The following is a 22,589-nucleotide window of genomic DNA, read 5'->3' as shown; positions in this document are numbered from 1 at the left end:
GATACTGCGTGAAGAGTTCAACAGAGTGCTGAAAGACCAGAGTCGAAACAAGGCCCCGGGAGTAGACAACATTCCATTAGAACTACTGACAGCCTTGGGAGAGCCGGTCCTGACAAAACTCTACCATCTGGTGAGCAAGATGTATGAGACAGGCGAAATACCCTCAGACTTCAAGAAGAATATAATAATTCCAATCCAAAAGAAAGCAGGTGTTGACAGATGTGAAAATTACCGAACTATCAGTTTAATAAGTCATAGTTGCAAAATACTAACGCAAATTCTTTACAGATGAATGGAAAAACTTGTTGAAGCCGACCTCGGAGAAGATCAGTTTGGATTCCATAGAAATTTTGGAACATGTGAGGCAATACTGACCCTACGACTTATCTTAGAAGAAAGATTAAGGAAAGGCAAACCTACATTTCTACCATTTGTAGACTTAACGAAAGCTTTTGACAATGTTGACTGGAATACCCTCTTTCAAATTCTGAAAGTGGCAGGGGTAAAATGCAGGGAGCGAAAGGCTACTTACAATTTGTACAGAAAGCAGATGGCAGCTATAAGAGTCGAGGGGCACGAAAGGGAGGCAGTGGTTGGGAAGGGAGTGTGACAGGGTTGTAGCCTCTCCCCGATGTTATTCAATCTGTATATTGAGCAAGCAGTGAAGGAAACAAAAGAAAAGTTCGGAGAAGAAATAAAAACTTTGAGGTTCGCTGATGACATTGTAATTCTGTCAGAGACAGCAAAGGACTTGGAAGAGCAACTGAACAGAATGGACAGTGTCTAGAAAGGAGGGTATAAGATGAAAATCAACAAAAGCAAAACGAGGATAATGGAATGTAGTCGAATTAAGTCGGGTGATGCTGAGGGAATTAGATTAGACACTTAAAGTAGTAAAGGAGTTTTGCTATTTGGGGGGCAAAATAACTGATGATGGTCGAAGTAGAGAGGATATAAAATGTAGACTGGCAATGGCAAGGAAAGCGTTTCTGAAGAAGAAAAATTTGTTAACATCAAGTCTAGATTTAAATGTCAGGAAATCGTTTCTGGAAGTATTTGTATGGAGTGTAGCCATGTATGGAAGTGAAACGTGGACGATAAACAGTTGAGATAAGAAGAGAATAGAAGCTTTCGAAATGTGGTGCTACAGAAGAATTATGAAGATTAGATGGGTAGATCACATAACTAATGAGGAGGTATTGAATAGAATTTGGGAGAAGAGGAGTTTGTGGCACAACTTGACTAGAAGAAGGGATCGGTTGGTAGGACACGTTCTAAGACATCGACGGATCACCAATTTAGTATTGGAGGGCAGCGTGGAGGGTAAAAATCGAAGAGGGAGACCAAGAGATGAGGGCTGCAGTAGGTACTGGGAGATGAAGAAGCTTGCACAGGAAAGAGTTCCATGGACAGCTCCATCAAATCAGTCTCAGAACTGACGACCACAACAACAACATATATCACTCTGTTATGGATATGCAAATAGTCAGCATACTTCAGTCTCCTGTGGTCCCAGTCAGAAGACATTTCAGTCATTTCCACAACACACACTGCAACTGTGTCAATTGGCAAATTCCTCACGAAAACACAAAGAGGAACCAGCAAAATATATTAGAACTGTTCCAGAGATACAGCATTTTAAAAATTTTTCCAAAATTTGCATCTTCAAACTGGTATGCGTATTGTCACTTTGGAGGGCTGTATTTCGGAGCAGAAAGTTTTTAGGAGGAAACAAAGAAATATGTGTTCCTTACTTAGGCCTTCATTTTAAAATAAGCTAAATGCAATAACATCCAATACTATGAAGGTAAGATTTTTTCCTTAGCCTGCCTGGCTTGATATGGATGATGCCAAAAATTTTGATATAAGCATCCAGTGTGTGAATAGGCAGATTACGTAGTAGAATTGAAATGTTTACTTATGTACAGTGTTATTTTATTTAAAAATAACACAATTATGATATTGAACTGTATATGGACAGGTATTTTGAAAAACTGACAATGCAAATATGTAGTTAGATCTGATGCATGTATGTACATCCGAAGCTGCTAAATAGATAAATAAAAATCAATAGTTTCCAATACAGTTGGCAGAGTGATAATATGCTGACACTCTCCATCAGGTACCAACAAAAAATACAAAAATCTGCATCATGCATTTAAGACCCAATGTGGCATCAGAACTAGGTGAAGTGAAGTAGTCAAGTGCTGACAAAGTGACCATTAGCGATCACTCACAAGTGCATCCGTTACATTTTACGAAACAAGGAACACAAAGTATACTAGAACAATGCAAACAACGATATGTTGCAAGTGCACTCACACAAACAAGTGAACATTATTACTCAAATGTCTAAACTGTGCCAAATAATGTGGAAACAATTGAACACTGTGATCCAAATATCAAAATTGCAAATAATAGTGCAGAAGAAAACAGTCACAATCACCAGCAAAATGCATCACTCTTGCCCGATTGCTTGGGGAAACGTAATGAAGAGGCTATGTAAAGCTGCACTATGCTGCCTGTTGTACGTACACATGCTTCTCAAACCTCTATTGTCGATTTACTTGAGAATTCAAAAATTACTGATAATCCTTGTAAATCAAATGACCCGTCAAAAGAAAACTGGCAAGAGGTATGCAACATGAAAAAGCGAAGACCTCCCAGAATGTCTCAAACAAACAATAATAACAAAGGAACAATAAGTGTTATAGGAATTGGATGAGAAATTGATATTTTTGTAGAGAGGAGGCAGCCTGGTTCCATTTGCACGGAGTAAAAAATGGCACAACAACTGAAAATGGAACTGTTTTCTTGGAAAAGCGTTTCCCCCAGACCAGAAGAACTTCGCAGTTAAGAAAGCAAGCGCAAACGGATTTAATTGCATTTTTAAACCAGGTGTTGACTATAAACTACAGGATACTGTGTGGCCTAAAAATGTATTTATGCAGTGTTTTTTTATTCAAGAGGAAGTACAACGCGCCAGTTCAATAATTATCTCACAAGAAACTGTCCCTATTGTTGTAGCAAACATAAATATCCTGTGCATCAGACAAAACTGAACAATTTAACCACCTTGGTAGACCAAGTCAAACCAGATGTTCTGCACATCAGTGAACACTGGATAGCTGAGCAGGAAGGGGAATATTATAGATATGTGGAATATCTTGAAATGATAAGTGCTTGGTATCGTAAAACTACTTGTGGTGTGGTATCTGCCTATGCAAATAACTGTCTTATTATCCGCGAAGTTGACCTAAAAACGTTTTGTGTTGACCTGCATTTAGAGTCAGTTCCATTAAAACTGTGTTATGTACATATTGTTGGATCTGTGGACCATGTACCTAGAGGAGACTTTGTAACTTTCTCACCAAGATGGACAGCTGTTTGTGCTACCTAATGTGTAAGACTTCTAAAATTACGTTGTGTTGTGACTTCAACTTCCATTTAGGAGAAGACAGTAAGTTACTAAGGAGAAAATGTTCAAGTACTTACTGATCAGCTATGGATTTGTAACAGCTAACCATGAAACGATGACAGGAGAAGCTTGCCTCGACATGGTCATCACACATCTAAACACCCAGGACTACAAAATAAGTGCTGTGGATCCACTGACAGCAAATCAAAATGCATTAGTTGTCCACTTAAACAGTCAAAGGAACCTTCATCGAAAAACCAGTATGTATACCTGCAATAAAAGAATTATAATGAGGGAAGCATTAACATCTTAAAAAATGTGCTTGCCAGGATTGACTGGAAGTTTGAAGGTGTAGGGCTGTGACCAAGTGATCCTTTTAAAGGTATTTTCCAGCTCCTGATAATAAATTTTTACAACTGTTTTTCCAGCAGTAACCATAAAGAATCCCTTCGATAAACTACAAATTACAAGAAAAATTGGCACAGACAAAGCACGGTACATTCCCAAGCTGGGAAACAAAGTGTGATGTTTTGCTGCCAAATGACAGAGTTAAAACAGCAACAGATACCAGGGCCAAAGATTTGTTTCATTACTATTATATGAAAGTTAAAACAATCTGCAGGAACGAAGTAGACACAGCGAAGAACATTACATATGTCAGGTTCATTTCTGAAGCCCACAACCCACGCAAAACGGCTGAGGAATTGGTTAACGAAAACAAAAAAAGACTGAATGCCCCATTAAATGTTGTAACCTTGATGATTTTAACAAATAGTTTATTGATGTTGTTGGGGATAATCATGGACTAATTTCTATAATACCTACTCTAGCAAAAGTGATTGACATTGTCATGAAGCACCAACTGTTAGGTTATTTTGAACCCAACAACCTCTTCATGGATAACATGCACAGATTTTGAAAAGGGAAATCTACACTTACTGCAATTCTTAACGTAATAACAGAAATAATAGAAGCATTTGATGAAAAGAACTGCACTGTTTTAGTTCTTTGGGATTGAAGCAAGGCATTTGATTGCATCTCTTGTACTGTTGGAAAATTTAAAATTTTATGGCATAGAGGGTGTCGTTTTCGAGCCTCTGTCATGTTATAGAAGAGACAGGCAGCAGAATGTTTTCATCCACGTAGCAATGTCTCGTGAAATAGCACTAGAACATGGTGTACCACAGGACTCCGTACTTGTCCTTCTGCTCTTGATGATAACTGTCAATGACTAAAGTTGTGATTGTCATACCCTGCTCTTTTGCAGATGATACAACACTAAAGGATGTTGAAATTTTGTCTAAAGCAGCCAAAGAGTGGTTCAAAGCAAACAAAATGAAATTAAATGAAGACAAAATGCAGAAAATATTGTGCAGCATTGGTGACAGTGGAGACACAGCAAATGCTGATAGTGGCAAACTCCTAGGAATCACAACTGACAATAAGCTGACATGTACTGAACACACTGCAAATGTGTGTTCCAAGTTCTCAAAAGTAATTTATCTCCTCAAGAAGTTCAAATGTGCAATAACAGATCAGCACTTAATCACAATATATTATGCATTGTTCCACAATGGCATAACATATTGATTGTTGCTGTGGGGACACACTACTGGAAGTAAAAACAGATTATTCCTACACAAGAAGGCTGTAAGAATAATATCTTCCAGCAAGAAATTTGACCAGTGTACACCCATTTCCAAGCAGTTGGGAATAATGACCATATTTAGCCAGTATGTTTTCAACTCTCTTGTCTATATGAAAGAAAATCAATTATCCTTCTGCAACAGACAAGAGATTCACAACTACAACACACGAATAAAGCCGACATTGATATTCTGAGCTGTCGTGTAAGTAAGACACTGGACAGTTTTCCCACAGCAGCCCTGAAGATGTTCAACGACCTACCACTTTATCTTCAAACATTGGCACTGAGGATGTTATAACTAGGCTAACATGTATGCTCAAGCAACAGTCACTACATAAATTTTTCTCTACAAGTGGAATATTAGGTTGGTCAACATGATAATGTCACATATGAAACCATAAACTGGAAACATCTAAGAGCTGTAAAGTGTTGCTTATAACATTAGAGTTCTTGCTTCTTGTCTGTTATCTTAATTTCAGTAGTAGTTTTTATAGATAATCACAACGATGTGACACAATCGGTCAAGCCATGGCTGATGAATGATGACACAGGAATAGTAATGGTTACAGTATAGCAACAATGGATAAGATGGTGATGTGTGATGCACACAATAGAAGCACAGTACAACGTTATTACACTTTATACATACTACACACTCAGTAATTCATACATCATGTTCCATAAATCCAACCATGAAGAAAAGCCTTCGCGGGAAGTGGAATGACTCACGACTTATGCTGACAAATGGAAGCAGCCACACCTCGCTACTTCTGTAAGTATACCAACAGCAACCTATATCCAGGTCTAGTGGTAATCTGCTCTCAGTGGTAATGACAGGGATTACTCCCAGGTTACTGTATGTGCTTGCATCAGATGAGAAAAACAACTACTATGAAAAAAAGCCACTGTTCTTTCTCTTGCCACATCTAGGACCTATCCGGATGTTGTTTTATCGAAGCCTCCAAACCAAACATCTATGTAACTTCCACAACACCTTCCAAAACTGCTCATATTTTTTTATTGCTAATTTCATAGGCCTATTTATTTGTGTATCTACAACGTAGCCAGAGGAATGATAAGTACAATATCTACATTCTACAGTAATGTTATGTTCTCTGAAAAATCTGACAAATCCTTGGGCACCGATGTTCAACAAATCAACAAGCAGAAACGTGATTACAGAATATACAGGTTTTTAATCAATAACTGTTTTAATATAGTTCGCTTTTATCATTAACTACACGAGGTTGGAGCACTAAACTGTTATCAAACTACGAAAGAAGAAAGAGAGAGAGAGAGAGAGAGAGAGAGAGAGAGAGAGAGAGAGAGAGAGAGAAGTGTAAAGAATTTGGTCTGCATCTTTTCATTCATTTTATGAGCAGACTCGATATGTACCGCACAATTTATATGTAAATGAAAGAAAACATATAGTCAACACATGCATCACAACACTTTCAACAGAAATTGTGGAGTTAAGCGTACCTGTCGTTCATCGACCAAAATTGAACTTTTAATAGATTGTTTCTCTTTGTTGTACATGCCAAATGAAACCATTGTCAACAATCTTTCTTTCGCAGACAAGTAAAGCTCTCTACGTCTCCTACGAGCCCTTATTTCTTGAAGTTTCTGCTGCAGTTCTGCCGATGTCATGTCTTCATGTTTCGCAAAACAGTAAACACTGCAAACGATAGCTCCACACTGCGAGTCAGTTGTCAATATCGGCTAGTTAGTCGTCCGCGTTTGCTACAGACGCTGTGTCCAACTTAATGCAATACGACTCCAAGTACGTCAGACACTGAATGAGGGTCATTACTTAAGGTATCTTAAACATTCACATTTTTTTGTTCTTTAATTTTTAAGTGTTTGCGTATTCATTAGTGAAGTCGCTGCTGATAATTGGTTAACTATTGATACCGCGGAAAAGGAAAACTCTCGAAGCACCGAATTTTTGCGATACGCGGTAAATCAACAAGAAATACGCACCAAAGAGGCTGCTAAATACCGTATAAAGCTCTTTCATTTAAAAGTTGGTTATATTTCATAAAATGTTGTGAGCCTACACACTTGTGTAAACCAGTGCACTCAATCTCCGTTTCAGTGTGGGGCGCTTAACATCATATGTTTCTGCTCATCATTTGTTTACGTCCTTGAAGAAGACGTCAGATAAATTTTCCTGTAGAAATTAGGCTTCAGCTTCATATGATACGGCATCAAGAAGAATAACTATGGGTTTAACTTTGCAAATGTTCATCCATGCCATTTTACCAACGTAAAAAACATTATTTTTGGTACGATTTAAGTTAATAATATCGGAAAAGATTATTTGTACTGTTAACATGTTACCTGAGTTTAGTAGGATTGATGCTGCACAGAGTAGGTATCATGCGGTAGCTTTGCCCTTTTTGAAAAATATTATGACGAATGAATTCGAGAGATGAAGCTGCTAATGCTATAGTGATCAGCTGTCGTGTGCACGACACAAGGTTTACAGAATATTTCTTATTTAAATGTGAAATGGGTTTCAATATTTTGAGTAAGTCAGCTGTCGCAAATAATTACAATGCAGTTCACTGTCTTCATTACATTTATTGCCAATTCTGTCATTCACCAGCCACAGCCGGACAGCATCAAGATACAACATTATCAAAATACATGAATACAATTCTACTATGACAGTAATATAATACCGCAAGACATATTTAAGTTATAAATTAGAGTACAATAATATCACAACTATAAAATAGATACAAGTATATAATGAAATTAAATATAAGGGTTGCTGTTGGAGTCATTGAACTGAGCTGCAGCTCAAGTAAACATTGTGCTATTACTGGAGAAGAATTCTTGAATATTGTAGAATGGTTGCTCTTTTAGCTTACACAAAATAGTAGTTTTAAACTGGACCAGGACCTTTTCTTTTATAGAGTGGAAACAGTGACACAGCAAATAAGACTTAATAACTTTACAAAATTTTGTATTGCTTTTAGTATACTTTATGCTTGTGGGAAGCTTATTGAACAGCTGAAGACCCACGTGCAATGGGGAAAACTTGTTAGCAAATGTGAAATTCACGTAAGCAATATATGTTGTTTACTACCTGAATTAGAGACGGGAGAGCGTTATACAGGAGCAGTTGGGTGTAGGATGCAGCAGAACAATGCTAGGAAACTTTCAGCTCAGCTGAATGAAAAACTCAACAGCAAAAGAAGAGTTCTGCCACTAGGTACCAGCCATGGGAAGGATATAGGCCTGTAGTTACAGGAAGAGTTAGGTGCAGTGTTCCAGGCCACGGGTTTTGTGAAAACAAGTGCTGGTTTTAGCCAAGTATCAGAAGATTTTGGGTAAATGTATAATGATTTTAACAAAGAAAATCAGGTGGTAATGGTTGGGGGAGCTAGAAATAGCCTTTATAAATACAAAAAATACAGTAATAATGGTGATCTGGACGAGAAAGGAGCATCTGTTGAGCAAACAAATGTGGTTTTTATGGAGATTCTGGAGTGCTATGACCAGTTGGGTTAACTCTGCTGCTATGTGTGTAAACATAGAGACAGTGGGGCTCCTTTGGACAGATACAAAGTCTCATGTTGGTGCTTTCCAGTAGTTGCTATGGTGAGATGGGGATACACTTATCATAGCATACATCAGGCAAATCCCTTTGGTTATTGGGGTCAAGTGTGACACCCACTTTAGGAAAGAGTCAGACAGACAATATTAAAGGAAATTAAATTAACAAGGACTCCCAATTCATCTTACAATAATTGATGGAAATGTGACATTAAATTGCTTCTTCAGAATATAAGGGAAGGGGCAAAAAATAAAGTAAATGAGCTGTTAATTTCTCAGCAAAATGATAGTAACAGGAAAGCAATTGATGTCATTTGTCTTTGTGAACACTATACAATCACTGGGATAGAAAATGTAAGTAGTTACAAATTAATCACATATTCTTGTACGTGGCTGAACTTGTCTCATCCACAAAAAAGAATATAAATATAAAAAGAAACAAGTAAATACTGTAGAAATCAGGATATAGAAGCATGTGCTTCCTCTAGTAGACGGTAAGGATGTCCACATTCAGACTTAATCTTCCATAGGCTCAATGGTCAAAAGCCTTCTCAAGGTCGCTAAAGGCCCTATGGATTTTTATATCAAATCCTGCATTTTCTTCTGTAAATTTTTTAATTACAAACACATTTCCTGTGCATTGAATGACCTGATCTATATCCATTTTGTTCTCCAGAAATAGGCCTAATAGTTTTAATGACTTTCTTCTTCATTCGGTTACCGATTATCTTTGAATACAGTTTGTAACCAGTGTTTAGAAGACTGATGCCATGATAGTTTTTACAGTCATTACGTTTCCTTTATTTGAAAAGAGAGATTACTTCTGCTGTAAACCAAGGGTCTGGGAGCTTGCAGTTCATCCATCATTCATTTATTAATTGTAAAAGTCTTTATTTAGTGATAACCATCCGTATCTAATTAGTTCAGCATTTATTCCATCTATTCCAGTAACTTTTCTGTTCTTCGTGGCTTCCAAAGCCTGTAGTGGTTCCCCCTTAGTAAGTGGATCTACTGTTTCATAGTACGTACTTTCTCTAGCATCATCTTTGGCTTTCTGTGTACACCACTAGTTTGTGTATAGTGATTTATCCATTGTCCATTGGGTATAATGTTCAGTGAGGCAGTGTCTTTTTCTTCCTTGTTGAGGGCTTCTGCGATCTTGTATGCACATTGCTGTCCACCGTGTATGTCGTGTTTTAAGACTCTTATGAGTGATCCCCACGACCCTTGATGTGCTTTGTGCACTATTTGTTTCACAGCATTCCTTTTTATTTTGTGTGTTTCCCAGTTCTCTGATGTTTCTGTCTGTAGAAACTTCAAGTAAGCTATTTGTTTTTCTTTAATGACTTCATTAATCTCTGTGCTCCAAATTCTGAGTCATTTTTCCCATCTTTTTTCTTCCTTTTACCAAGTGCTTTAAAGGCTGTTTTAATGATGCAGATGTTGATATTATTCCATGCTCTGCCGATGTCCTTATTGACTGATAGTGAAGCGAGCTTTACTTGGAGCCAGTGCTGATAGTTTCCTAATACTGCATTCTGACAGGATGCACTGCATTCTCACAGGATGTACTTTGTATAACTTGTGTTGTGTCTCCATGTGGAGTTTCTTTGTTTTCTTCCATTTTAGTTGTAACCTTATCTTATTGTCTAAAGGGAAGTGGTCACTACCTATGTCATTTCCTCTATAAATATGTATATGTATTCATTAATTAGTGTAATCAATCACAGACATGCACTGCATTTAAACTTATGACTGTCTTTCTTTCTGTAGAATGGGTTAGCAATTTTAAAATTATTGAAGGAGGCAAAGTGGTGTACTTCCTGTCCATTATGAACAAAAGTATTTTCTCCAAATAGTCCTCCTATTCCTGGTATAGGTAGATTTCCAACTCTTACATTAAGATCACCAACCATAACAACATGGTCTGTCTTGTTGATTTTGTGGACTGCATGGCAGACTGTACATCCCATTGTACCAGTTATTACTGTTTCTTCCTGTTCCATTCATGTACGGAGCATGTAAAGAATGATTGTTTAAATGCCTCTGTAATTGATGTAATCTTGTCCCGGGACGGTTTTTTTCTATTTTCGAGAGTCTGCCAGTTCAGTTTCCTCAGCACCTCTCTAGCACTTTCCCTGGGTCAAACAAATCTCTGAACATTTGTGCTGCCCTTCTCTGTATACACTCAGTATTCCCTATTTGTTCTGTTTGGTATGCGCACCAAATGCTTGATCGGTATTCTACAATAGGTCACCCAAGTGATTTGTAAGCAATCTTTTTTATTGTAGACTGACTGCATTTCCACGGTACTCTACCAATAAACCAAATTCTACCGCCAGTTTTGGCCGTAATTGAGCTTAGAATTCTACCCATAAACCAAAGTCTACCATCAACTTTACCTATAACTAAGACTATGTTATCATTCCATTTCATATGCCTACATCCCCCTGTGGGTCCGAGGGTTACAATAGGCCCAAGGTATTCCTGCCTGTCATAAGAGGCAACCAAAAGGAGTCTCTCACGTTTCGGCCATTATGTGATGGTCCCCTGTCTGGTTTGACCTCCATCTTTCTAAATTTTCCCAAAAAGTGAGCCAATTGGGGAAGGATGCCTTACATGGTGCATCATGTCCACAGTGCATTGAGATCTTTAGCCTTATTTCTCATCGTCGCATTGCAGTACCGCTCATTCTCCATCTCTTGGCTGAGGATGCCTTCCTGGATGCGTTTTCCACCATGCACTATGCGGTGTAGATTTCTTCGCCGACAATGACCATGGACTTCTTAGCACCTCATATCCAGCACGGTAGCCAGTCGTGGGGCCACCATGTATCCTGTTGGTTGTAGCCCCCTGACAACACAGGGATTGCTTTGCTGATGCTTGCAACGTTAACTCCCCACATATGCCTTGGAGTAGATGCCCATTTCCCTGGGGCTTCGGGGCTCCCGGCAATGGCCATGCTGCCAGGTGGCCTTCCTGAGGCTGGGTGGCACCTGTGTGGGGGGCGCCCTGGTCAGAGTGGGTGGCATCAGGGAGAAGACACGCAGTGAAGTGTACCACACCATCACTTGCTGGTGATCAAACGTCAGCAGTCTCAAAGCATTCCAAGTCTCAGTACAATGCAAGAAAGTATGATCCTAAATCGTTCCCCCTCCCTGGCCACACGAGACGAGGAATTCTAGGCTAAGGATGTCAGCGAACCTTATTCGCCCCGGTACCTCATATGTACGAGAGTTGATGGGGAATCTTTCATGTCTGTGAAGTCTCAGTTTTTTGTGGAGAATTTGGAAGACTAGTTTGGGGAGGTGGAGGGTTTGTCCAAAATGCACTCTAGGTCAGTCTTGATAAAAGCAGCATCCTCTGCCCAGTCATGGGCATTACTTGCTTGTGACAAGTTGGGGAATATTTCTGTTACCATCATGCCCCATAAGAGCTTAAATATGGTCCAGGGTAATGTATTCCACAGGGACCTTCTTTTGCAGTCTGACGATGAGCTGCGCACAAATTTAGATCGGTGAGGTGTTCATTTAGTCCAGCACACCCATCAAGGTCCGAGAGATAATCAGGTTGCAACCGGTGCCTTCATCTTGGCCTTCGAGGGTGACACATTGCCCGAGAAGGTAAAGGTGATGGTCTGCCGCTGTGACGTCAAGCCATATATCCCTCCCCCGATGTGGTGCTTTAAGTGCCGGAAGTTCAGGCATATGTCTTAGCACTGTGCTTCCAGTGTCACATGTCGACATCCATCACATTCCAGTACTCCATTTGCCCCACCTCCCATCTGTGTGAACCGCAGAGAGCATCATTCATCTTGCTCGCCAGACTGCAGGATTTTACAGAAAGAGAGGAAAATCGATTAATATAAGACTCTGAACCGACTGACCTACGCTGAGGCTAAGAGGAAATTTGAGCGCCTACATGCCGCCGCTACGAGAACAGTTGTCGCCCCATCAGTTCCTCGCATTCCTGTCACCTCTCAGAACCAGAAGACTACGCCTGCCCCCTTGATGGTGGGGGCCACTTCCCTCCCTGTTGCTCGTGCACAACCTACTTCCGGAGCCCCCCAACCATCAGGGATATCAGTCCCCACTTCTGAGCCAGAGAAATGCAAGTCTTCTTCAGCTCCTCTCGGTAGGAAGGTGTCCCTCCTTTCCCAGGTTTCTGCTAGTTGGAAAGATGACACTCGCCAGTGGCTGAAGAGCCCAAAAGCAGCTTGTCGTAATGCTTCATGTTCATCCTCAGTTCTGGAGACTGAATCAGTGAAGTCCTCCCAGCCAGGGAAACCCAAGGAGCAGCGAGAGAAATCCTAAAAGAAGGTCCCCTAGAACAAGGAAATTGCGGTGGCACCCACAACACCGCTACCTACAAGCTATGCAGATGAGTTGGAGATTCTGGCATGTGCTGAGGACCTAGATCTCACCGGATCCTCAGACACAATGGGTATAGACTGCTCAGGCAAATAGTCAGTGGCAGCAGGTGACCCTGAGGCATAAACTGCCTCATTGAATGTTCCATGCCTTCGCAGTTTCACAGTGACATCATCCTCAAGTGAAATTGTGGCGGTTTTTCCACTACTTGTCTGAGCAACTGTTAAGCTTCACATCTGCTATCTGCATTGCCCTCCAGGAAACCTGGTTCCTGGCAATGTGGACCCCTGCCCTCCGTGGCCATAAGGGATATTACAGGAACCATAGTGACTATAACCAATTGTCAGTTGGAGATTGTGTTCGTGTCCTAAACTCAGTCTGTAGTGAAACTGTGCCCCTTCAAACCCCTCTTGAAGCTGCGGCTGTCAGAATAAGGATGACACAGTAAATAACTGTTAACGCGCATAACCCCTTGTGGGGTGGCACAGTGCTTACTGGCCCAGGTAGAGATGTCGAAACTTTACTGTCTCAGTTCGACCTCTGCCTCTTAGATACTGGGGCTGTCAGACATTTCATTGTAGTTCATGGTAGTTAGTCGGCCACTGATTTATCAATTTGCAGACCAGGACTTATCCCATCTATCCACTGGAGAGCACATGACGACTTGTGCGGTAGTGACCATTTCCCCATCTTCCTGTCACTGCCCCAGCATCAGGCCCATGGACGCCTGCCTAGATGGGCTTTAAACAAGGCAGACTGGGAAACTTTCACTGCTGCTGTGACCGTTGAATCTCCCCCACATAACAACATCGATGTGATGGTTGTGGAGGTACCTACAACAATTGTTTCTGGGGCAGAAAACGCAATCCCTTGCTCTTTAGGATGCCCCCAACGGAGGCAGTCCCTTGGTGGTCACTGGAAGTTGCTGAAGCAATTAAGCAGTGTAGGCGAGATCTACAGCGGCATAAGCAGCACCCTTCCCTGGAGCACCTTGTAGCCTTTAAAAGGCTCCGTGCCCGTGTTCGCCAACTTATGAAACACCATAAGCAGGAGTGTTGGGAGAGTTATGTCTAGACCATTGGGTATACGTCACCTTCTCAAGGTTGGGCAAAGGAAAAACATGTTTTCAGGTACCAGACCCTAACAGGTGTTCCCGGTGATAACATAAATGGCGTGTTATCTACTGACACAAATGCCAATGCCGAGCACTTTGCTGAGGACTATTTTCGACCTCTGCATTGGAGAATTACCCTCCAGCCTTCGCACTCTTAAACGGCAGGTGGAAGGGAAAGTCCTCTCATTCTTTACACACGACAGTGATTCCTATAATGCCCCATTTACAAAGTTGGAGCTCCTCAGTGCCCATGCACATTGCCCTGACACAGCCCCTGGGCCAGATTGGATCCACAGACATCTCCTTGTCTTCAATTGGATTTGGTGCGATGGTGTCTTTCCATCGCAGTGTCAGGAGAGCACCATAATGCCGGTGCTCAAACCCGGTAAAATCCCACTTGATGTGGATAACTATCGACCCAACAGCCTCACCAACATTCTCTGTAAGCTGCTGGAACGTATGGTGTGTCTGCAGTTGGGTTGGGTCCTGGAGTCACGTGGCCTACTGGCTACGTGTCAGGGTGGCTTCCACCAAGGTCGCTCTACCACTGATAATCTTGTGTCCCTCAAGTCTGCCATCTGAACAGCCTTTACCAGACGCCAACAGCTGGTTGCTGTCTTTATCGATTTATGAAAAGCGTGTGACAGAACTGGCGACATCATATCCTTGCCACATTATATGAGTCGGGTCTTGGACCCCCACTCCCGATTTTTATCCTTGACTTCCTGTTGCTTCATTCTTTCTGTTTCGAAGTTGGTGCCCCACTTGTTCTCGCGTATCTAGGAGAATGAGATCCCGCAGGGCTCTGTATTGAGTGTATCTCTATTTTTAGTGGCCGTTAATGGTCTGGCAGCAGCTGTAGGGCCGTCCATCCCGCTTTCTCTGTATGCAGACGACTTCTGCATTTCGTACTGCTCCACCAGTACTGGTGTTGCTGAGCCATGCCTGCAGGGAGCCATCCACACGTCGCAGTCGTGGGCTTTAGCCCATGGTTTCCAGTTTTCGGCCACAAAGTCGTGTGTTATGCACTTCTGTCGGCAACGTACTGTTCATCCAGAACCAGAACTTCACCTTAATGACGATCCACTCACTGTAGTGGTGACGTATCGATTCTTAGGACTGGTTTTTGACACCCGATTGATTTGGCTTCCTCACCTTTGCCAGCTTAAGCAAAAGTGATGGCAGCACTTGAATGTCCTCCACTGCCTGAGGAACACCAACTGGAGTGCAGATCGCTCTATGCTGCTGCAGCTCTACAGAGCCCATTTTAAATCCCGCCTTGACTATGGATGTCTGGTTTATGGTTGAGCAGCGCCCTCAGTTTGCGTTTACTCGACCCAGTGCCCCACTGTGGCGTTTGCCTAGCAACAGGAGCTCTTAGGACGAGTCCAGTGACCAGCGTCCTGGTGGAGGCCGGAGTCCCTCCATTGCAGGTTAGGCGTGCACAACTGCTGGCCAGTTACTTTGCACGCATTCATAGTTCTCCTGCGCATCTGAATCACTGTCTCTTTTTCCCACCCACGATAGTTCATCTCCCGCATGGGCAGGCCAGGGCTTCCAATTGCAGTTCGTGTCCGATCCCTTCTTTCCGAACTGGAGTCCTTGCCTTTACCACCTATACTTGGGTTCCATTCATGTACACCTCCACGGTTTATGCCTAGGCCACTGCTTTTTCTGGATCTTTCACATGGCCCTAAGGGCTCAGTTAACCCTGCTGCCACTCGACGCTGCCACTTCCTCTCGATTCTTGACATCTACCGTGCCCACGTAGTGGTTTACACCGACGGCTTGATGGCTGATGCTCACGCTGGCTTTGTGTATGTCTATGGAAGATGTATTGAACAGCATTCCTTGCCCGATGACTGCAGTGTTTTCACTTCTGAGCTGGTGGTTATATCTCGTGCTCTTGAGCATATCCGTTCGTGCCCTGGGTAGTTGTTTTTTCTGTGTACTGACTTCTTGAGCAGCCTGCAAGCTATCGACCAGTGCTATCCTCGCCATCCTTTGGTAACGAACCTCCAGGAGTCCATCTATGCCCTGGAAGAGTCCAGTCGTTCAGTGGTGTTTGTCTGCAATTGACCTGCGTTCAGTACTATGCCGCAAGGTTGTGCGGCTTTGGGTGACGAAATGACGTGACCTTAGCATGCACAACAAACTGCATGCCATTAAGGAGACCACGAATGTGTGTCAGTCCTCCATGCAGGCCTCTCGCAGGGACTCTGTGGTTCTCTGCCAGCTCTGCATTGGCCACGCTTGGGTGACACACGACTACCTCCTGCGCTGTGATGACCCACCTCAGCGTCAGTGAGGCGCCCGGCTGACAGTGGCCCATATTTTGGTGAGCTGTCCTCCTTTGGCTGCCTGCGACAGACTCTTCAGTTACCGGACTTGTTGCCATTAATTTTAGCTGACAACGCTTCAGCGGCTAATTTAGTTTTAAATTTTACGTGTGACAGTGGGTTTTAACATTCTATGTAAGTTTTTGCACATGTCCTTTGTCCCTTTGTATTCTCCACTCTAATGCTTTTAGGGAGGATGTTTTAATATGTCGCAGAGTGGTTGGCTTTTCCTTTTTATTCTCATGGTTGGCCAGCCACGGTCGTCTGCTCTCTTGTTTCCACCCCTCCTACCTGTTTCTTGCTTCTCTCTGTGGTATTCTTTTCCTGTTTTGTCCATAGTAGTATTGGTTGCCATTCTGTCATTCTTCTGGTTCTTCCTTTCTCCAATCCTGTTATTGTGCTGTACGTCCCCTTTCTTTTCTTCTTACCCTTCTGTAATTATTTTACCAGGAACAAGGGACCAATGACCTCGCAGTTTGGTCCCCCCCCCCCCCCCCCCCTCCCTCCCTTTCAAACCAACCATCCAACCATATCCCATATCCCTACAAACTGTTACACCCAAATATTTTTATTATGTGGCCTATTGCAACTGACTCATTGGTGTTATTATCATAGCACACTATTTTCTTTTCTTTTTGTGAAGTCATAATTTTACATTTCTGAGCATTTATGAAAATCTGACCAAATATTTATGTAGCTTCTTTCAGACAGTACTTCATTATAGATAACTACAATATCTGAGGTTACTATTAATATTCTCAGCAACGTCATTAACATGAACTGATGTTCACTGATGTCCCGCCAGGCTTCCCTGGGGTACACCCAAAGTTACTTCTTCATTTAATGGAGACTCTCCATTTAAAATAACACACTGCATTTTCCCTACCAAAAATCCTTAATCCACTCACATATTATGAGTGGTACCCCATATGATAGTATGTTTAAGCGTAGATGTGGCACTGTGTTGAACACTACTTGGAAATGAAGAAATACTGCATCTGGTTGAGTGCTTTGATCCAAAGCTTTCACTATGTCATGCGAGAAAAGTGCAAGTTAGCTTTCACATGGTCGATGTTTTTGGAATCCATGGTGGTTGGCATGGAGGAGTTCATACTATTTGAGATGCCTCATTATGTTTGAACTCAGTGTCAAGGATGTGATGGTAGTTTTGTGGTTCACTTCTGCTACCCTTCTTGTAAACTGGTGTGATCCGTCATTTTTCCAAGAACTGGGAAAGGTTTCTTGTTCCAGAAATCTACAATAAATTATACTTAGAAGAGAGGCTAACTCGGTCGCAAATTCAGTAGAGGATCTGCTTGGGATTCTATTGGGCTTTGGAGCTCTGTTCAATTTTAATGATTTTAGTTGTTTCTCAAACACTTACTTCACTCATCTTTTTGTAGTATGGGAATTAAGTTGGGGCAGTTCTCCTGGGTTTTCCTTTGTAAGGGAGTATTTCAAAACAGTGTTAAGCACTTAAGCTGTTGCTTTGCTACCCACAATTTCAGTGACTGTATCGTTCACCAGTAAGTGGATACTAACTTTGATGCCATTAACAGCCTTTACATACACCAGAATTTCTTTGGCATTTGTGAAAAACATTTGACAGTATTCTGTGTACTGAGTCGGGATTTGGTGACACTAGATATTGGGCATCAGTGACAGAGGGGAGCAAAGGTCATTATTCTGTCAGGGATCGAGGGAACGAAGCAACACTTTGTGGGCGGTGGAGTGGGCTCTTTCCCTGGATAAGTAGGTGAGATGTGAGTGAAACATTGATGGCTCCACTAAAAGTCATTTATTGAGACACAAGACTCTTTAAACAAACAGACTAATACATCGTGCTTTTAACTCGGTCGGATTCCGGTGACAGCTTGTGCAGTGACGGCTCGTGTTGCAGTGGCGCCAGCAGCTTATTCTTCCATTCAGTAAAGTGCCCATGACTCAGCGCGGTGGCGGCATGGTCTTCGCCGTGTTAATTCACTCGTTGCTTTATTAACAGGCGGCTACAGTGTGATGTGGAGTGCTCTGTTCCAGAATCAAACAAGCAACCCACAGGTTCAGCATCTTGTGGTGGAATTCATCGGCCTCTAAGTTCAAAGGTGACACATTTGGTGAGGCTGCAGTCCCTTTGTCCTCACCAGCCACCTGGGCAAGTACCACATGAACTTCTTTCTGGTAACTTCTGGGATGGCACCTTCTGCATTGACCTAGTGGCACGGTACCGACATCATCTTCTGTCGAGCACCGTAGTGGCTAAGTCGTCGTAGCGAAGTATGACGTTTGCTGACTACTGTGCAACGTTTCTTCGTGTCTTCTCTCTGCCCTCGAAGGACCTCTCCGAAGGACCACCTCAGCCCCGTTTTTTGAAGGTATTTATTCTGTTTTTTTGCCAATGTCCCGAAGTTTCTAGGGCCGCAACTGACTCTTTAAGTCATTGATCTATGCTTCTCACGTTGGGCAGAAACGTGACCAATGTCGATACACATGCCGGCTTTCCATTATTTTACATCTATGCTGGCGTGGTCTGGCATTGCCCTCTCGTCTCCTCCACATTGCCTAATACATCACGCATGTGAGTTCACTATGCTGAGAGCTCCTGGAACATTGACCACTGATGTGCAAACAGCACTGGTCGTTGTTCTCCTTGGGAGCATTGCCTGTCTGCTCGCTCGTTGATCTGTTGAAGTGCTGACTGGTGCCGCACAAACTCTGCTGGTCATCGTCCTTCTCACGTTGGCTAGAAATGTCTCTAAAATGTTCACTAAACCTGTAATAAGTCTTTCTGCTGTGAACAACCATAAATAACATGCAATTATTATACACCCTACATCTGCTGTGGTAGTCATTGAAGCCATCACGCATTACTCTCTTGACAGCCAAATGCATTTCATTCACCATTTCTCTGTCTATAGCCCTGTGCTTTGTTTTACACCTATTATAAGTGATCTCTGTTTCTTTATAGTGCTGTATACCACGACGTTACCCTCTCACTGTGAACAGTACTCATTTAAGCACACGGTGTCTAGTCATATGCCAGTGCTGCCTATTATTTAAAATCCAGAAGCCCTTTAGTATAGTTTCTAATTTCCTTTTCTGTACCTGATTCCCTGTTAGTACATTATCGCTATAATCTGTAGCCAGGGTTGCCACAAGTTCTGGAAATCGGGGAGTTTCAAACGTGTCATGGAAATCAGGGAAATATCAAGTAAATTTGAAAAAATAAATAAATAAAACACTGGATAAATCTCACTTTTGTCTCCGTAGTTGAAATGGTTTGTTTACTGAGATATCATGCACTGTCGCTGGCAGGGCGCAGCTGAGTATGTGCACTGCTTCCCTACTCCCTCATTATTACTGCCCTCCCCTTTCTACCACTCCCCTCAGCTTGCAGTCACTGCTGCCACCACTTCTTGCCACTAGCCTAGCAACTGCCGAAGAGAGGCACGCAGGCTTGAGGAGTGGTTTGTGTGGACCTGATTCTCAGAGAATGTTGACACAGCAGCCAGAGATGGTGGTCATGTCTGCATGAGTTGTGTCTCAGTGATTGTGTATGTGCTCTCATTTCCTGACAAAAGCCGTGGCCAGAAATTTAGTTGTGGGAGTGTGATTGTCTTTTCTATGTGCCTATCTGCAACTCGGCAATCATCGGTACAGTGAGTTGCTACGTATCGTCATTAGTATTGATTCTCAGAGTATTCGCATGAGTTATCTGTTGCATGGATTGATAACCGCGTCTCATTTTGTGGTGTCACCGCCAGACACCACACTTGCTAGGTGGTAGCCTTTAAATCGGCCGCGATCCGGCAGTATACGTCAGACCCGTGTGTCGCCACTATCAGTGATTGCAGACCGAGCGCCGCCACACGGCAGGTCTAGAGACACTTCCTAGCACTCGTCCCAGTTGTACAACCAACTTCGCTAGTGATGGTTCACTGACAAAATACGCTCTCATTTGCCGAGACGATAGTTAGCATAGCCTTCAGCTACGTCATTTGCTACGACCTAGCAAGGCGCCATTATCAGTTGCTATTGATCTTGTTAATCATGTACCGTCAGACCGACGTTCACCTTTAATGGATTAAAGTTAAGTATTCCTCCAGCTACGTCCGTTTTTCTAAATTCTAATTTCCCTGTCCTGTTCCAGACCTCACGCCATCCTGCGTGAGCCAAAACGCGTGCCTTTCGGCTTCCTCTAGTATTCCTGGGTTGGACCTCCTGCCAACCCACAACACATTTCATCAACTTGATGTCCGTGACATGTGAATAGCTGGATACACAAGTGGAGTTCAAGACGGGCCAAAACCGCATGCCTTTTTTTTTGGGTATCTCTAATGGATTGGGCCTGCTGATTTGAAGCCCATCGTTTTCCACTAATGTGCAGGTCCTGCCCGTCGGATCTAGTATCACCGATCTGCCCACAGACTGGGTATGTTTGTGTATGGCTGCAGCAGATTTTCGTGGTTTATCCATGGACCCAGGACTGTGCTACTCCTGAGCAGGCCAGAGGCCATGGGCGATGGATTTTAGAAATTGCGAGTATGTTGTACAGTGTGGTGTTTTATAGACATTTTGTTTGTTCTAGTACATTTTGACACTTCGAAAGTAGTTTATATATTTGGAAATATGGACGATAAGAAGAAGAAAATTGTGGTGGTCACTGGCAGTTTGCACAGTGTGTACTCATGTATTTCTTAATATAAAAATCACGCAATACCTGTAAAATAATACCCATAACACAGTGAGTAATAACTGACAATAATGAACATAGTAACCAACATTTTATTGGCGGTTACCTATAGTGATGGTTTTACAAAAGTCTACCCCGCTTTGTGCCTTATACACATAATTCAAGAGGCCTACTTTTTACTGAGTTACTTCTGAAATCAGTGAACGTATTTTAAATCTGTCTTCCGACTCCAAGGAAATGTGTGTTTTTGTCACCACATGTGTTTCATTTTATGGAAATAAAATATCAATGATCTTAAGGAAACATATATACCATTTGGCTTGCTTTCTCCATCTAAATACAGTTCATTACGAAAGATGTTGCTGTTTGTAGTTAAAATTTTTGCTCACACGTTTAGAAATACAGACGTCCTTACATTTTTTTGTCAACTTATGTCTTTACATAATGAAAATCGGGGAATTTTACTTGGGGAAACTTGTGGCAACCCTGGTAGTATATGAAGCTTATTTACATTTGCATTAGAATGGTAGATTTTGTACTGTTGATGTAAAATTAACTGTGCATGGCCAAGTGCGTGTTCTGTGTTGGTGGATCAGCAGTCTTTCGTTTCTGCCATCCAGCACGCTTCGGAACAGCATTTGCTACCATTGGTGGCATCACATCTGTTACTTCCTTAGAAGATTTTCAAATGGCTTGCATGAACAATAGTTGTTTTTGTGGGTAACTTTAACTTGATGCTAACTGGTGATGTGATTTTGACAAGTTGGTGAGGGCCCGGATAATTTTACACAAATTTTTTCGTCTTTTCTTTAGCAACGTAGCAAGTGGATAAGAAAACTAATTGAAATCCAGTTACTTAGTGTGTACATTGCCTAATTTCTCTTGCCGTTCTAATGCTCTGGTATTTGCTTTCTGAATTTTTTTCCACATGTCCTTAATGATTAAAGCAAATTCCCTAACTGCTTCTCCGTTCTTCCCTTCTTTGGGCTTAATAACATTGAATGGCGGCAGCGTCTTCTTTTCATAAATATTTTCATAGGGCGACATGCCCATTCCTTCGTGTGTTTTGGTGTTGTATGTGGTTACACAGTAGAATGAGGCTACCCAATTGTATTGCTGGTCATTGATAAACTAGCTTAGCACAGTGCGGTGGACCCTTTCTGTCCGTACGTTTGCCTGTGGGTGCAATGGGATGGTGTGCAATTTACACACTTTGAGCAAACAGCACAGTTGTTCACGAGTTCGGATATGAAGTTACTACTTTGGTCAGTCATAAGTGCTTCTCGTACACCGAATTTTAAAATCCAATTATTAATCACAACCTGTGCAATGATGTTTGCTTGTTGATCAGAGAGACTTGCCATGGTTAGATATCGTGAGAAATGCTCTATAATTGTTAATACATAGCTAATTCTGGCTTTTGTTTTATTAAGAGGACCATAT

At 42.1% G+C, this 22,589-nt stretch overlaps 2 protein-coding genes across 5 annotated transcripts in view; one reads left to right on the top strand and one right to left on the bottom strand.

Moving 5' to 3' along the window:
- Window positions 1–7,158, bottom strand: part of LOC124545975 — a 53,442-nt gene extending 46,284 nt beyond the window's left edge. The window contains exon 1 of the mRNA XM_047124942.1: window positions 6,549–7,158. Within this exon, the coding sequence (XP_046980898.1) occupies window positions 6,549–6,716 (168 nt within the window). The 5' untranslated portion in view covers window positions 6,717–7,158. The remainder of the gene's footprint in view (window positions 1–6,548) is intronic.
- Window positions 6,746–22,589, top strand: part of LOC124545923 (putative FERM domain-containing protein FRMD8P1) — a 349,046-nt gene continuing 333,202 nt past the window's right edge. For 2 of the 4 annotated variants that reach the window (XM_047124924.1, XM_047124908.1), the window contains exon 1: window positions 7,109–7,354. The gene's annotated coding sequence lies outside the window, so the exon portion shown is untranslated. Of the gene's footprint in view, window positions 6,885–7,108; window positions 7,355–22,589 lie in introns of those variants that run through there. The other 2 variants (XM_047124887.1, XM_047124901.1) reach the window with 2 other exon arrangements.

Source organism: Schistocerca americana, chromosome 1, assembly GCF_021461395.2.
Source record: "Schistocerca americana isolate TAMUIC-IGC-003095 chromosome 1, iqSchAmer2.1, whole genome shotgun sequence".
In the NCBI taxonomy this organism is placed as follows: domain Eukaryota; kingdom Metazoa; phylum Arthropoda; class Insecta; order Orthoptera; family Acrididae; genus Schistocerca; species Schistocerca americana.
Note: the sequence above shows the minus strand (reverse complement) of the source record. Positions and strands in the feature narration are given on the sequence as shown.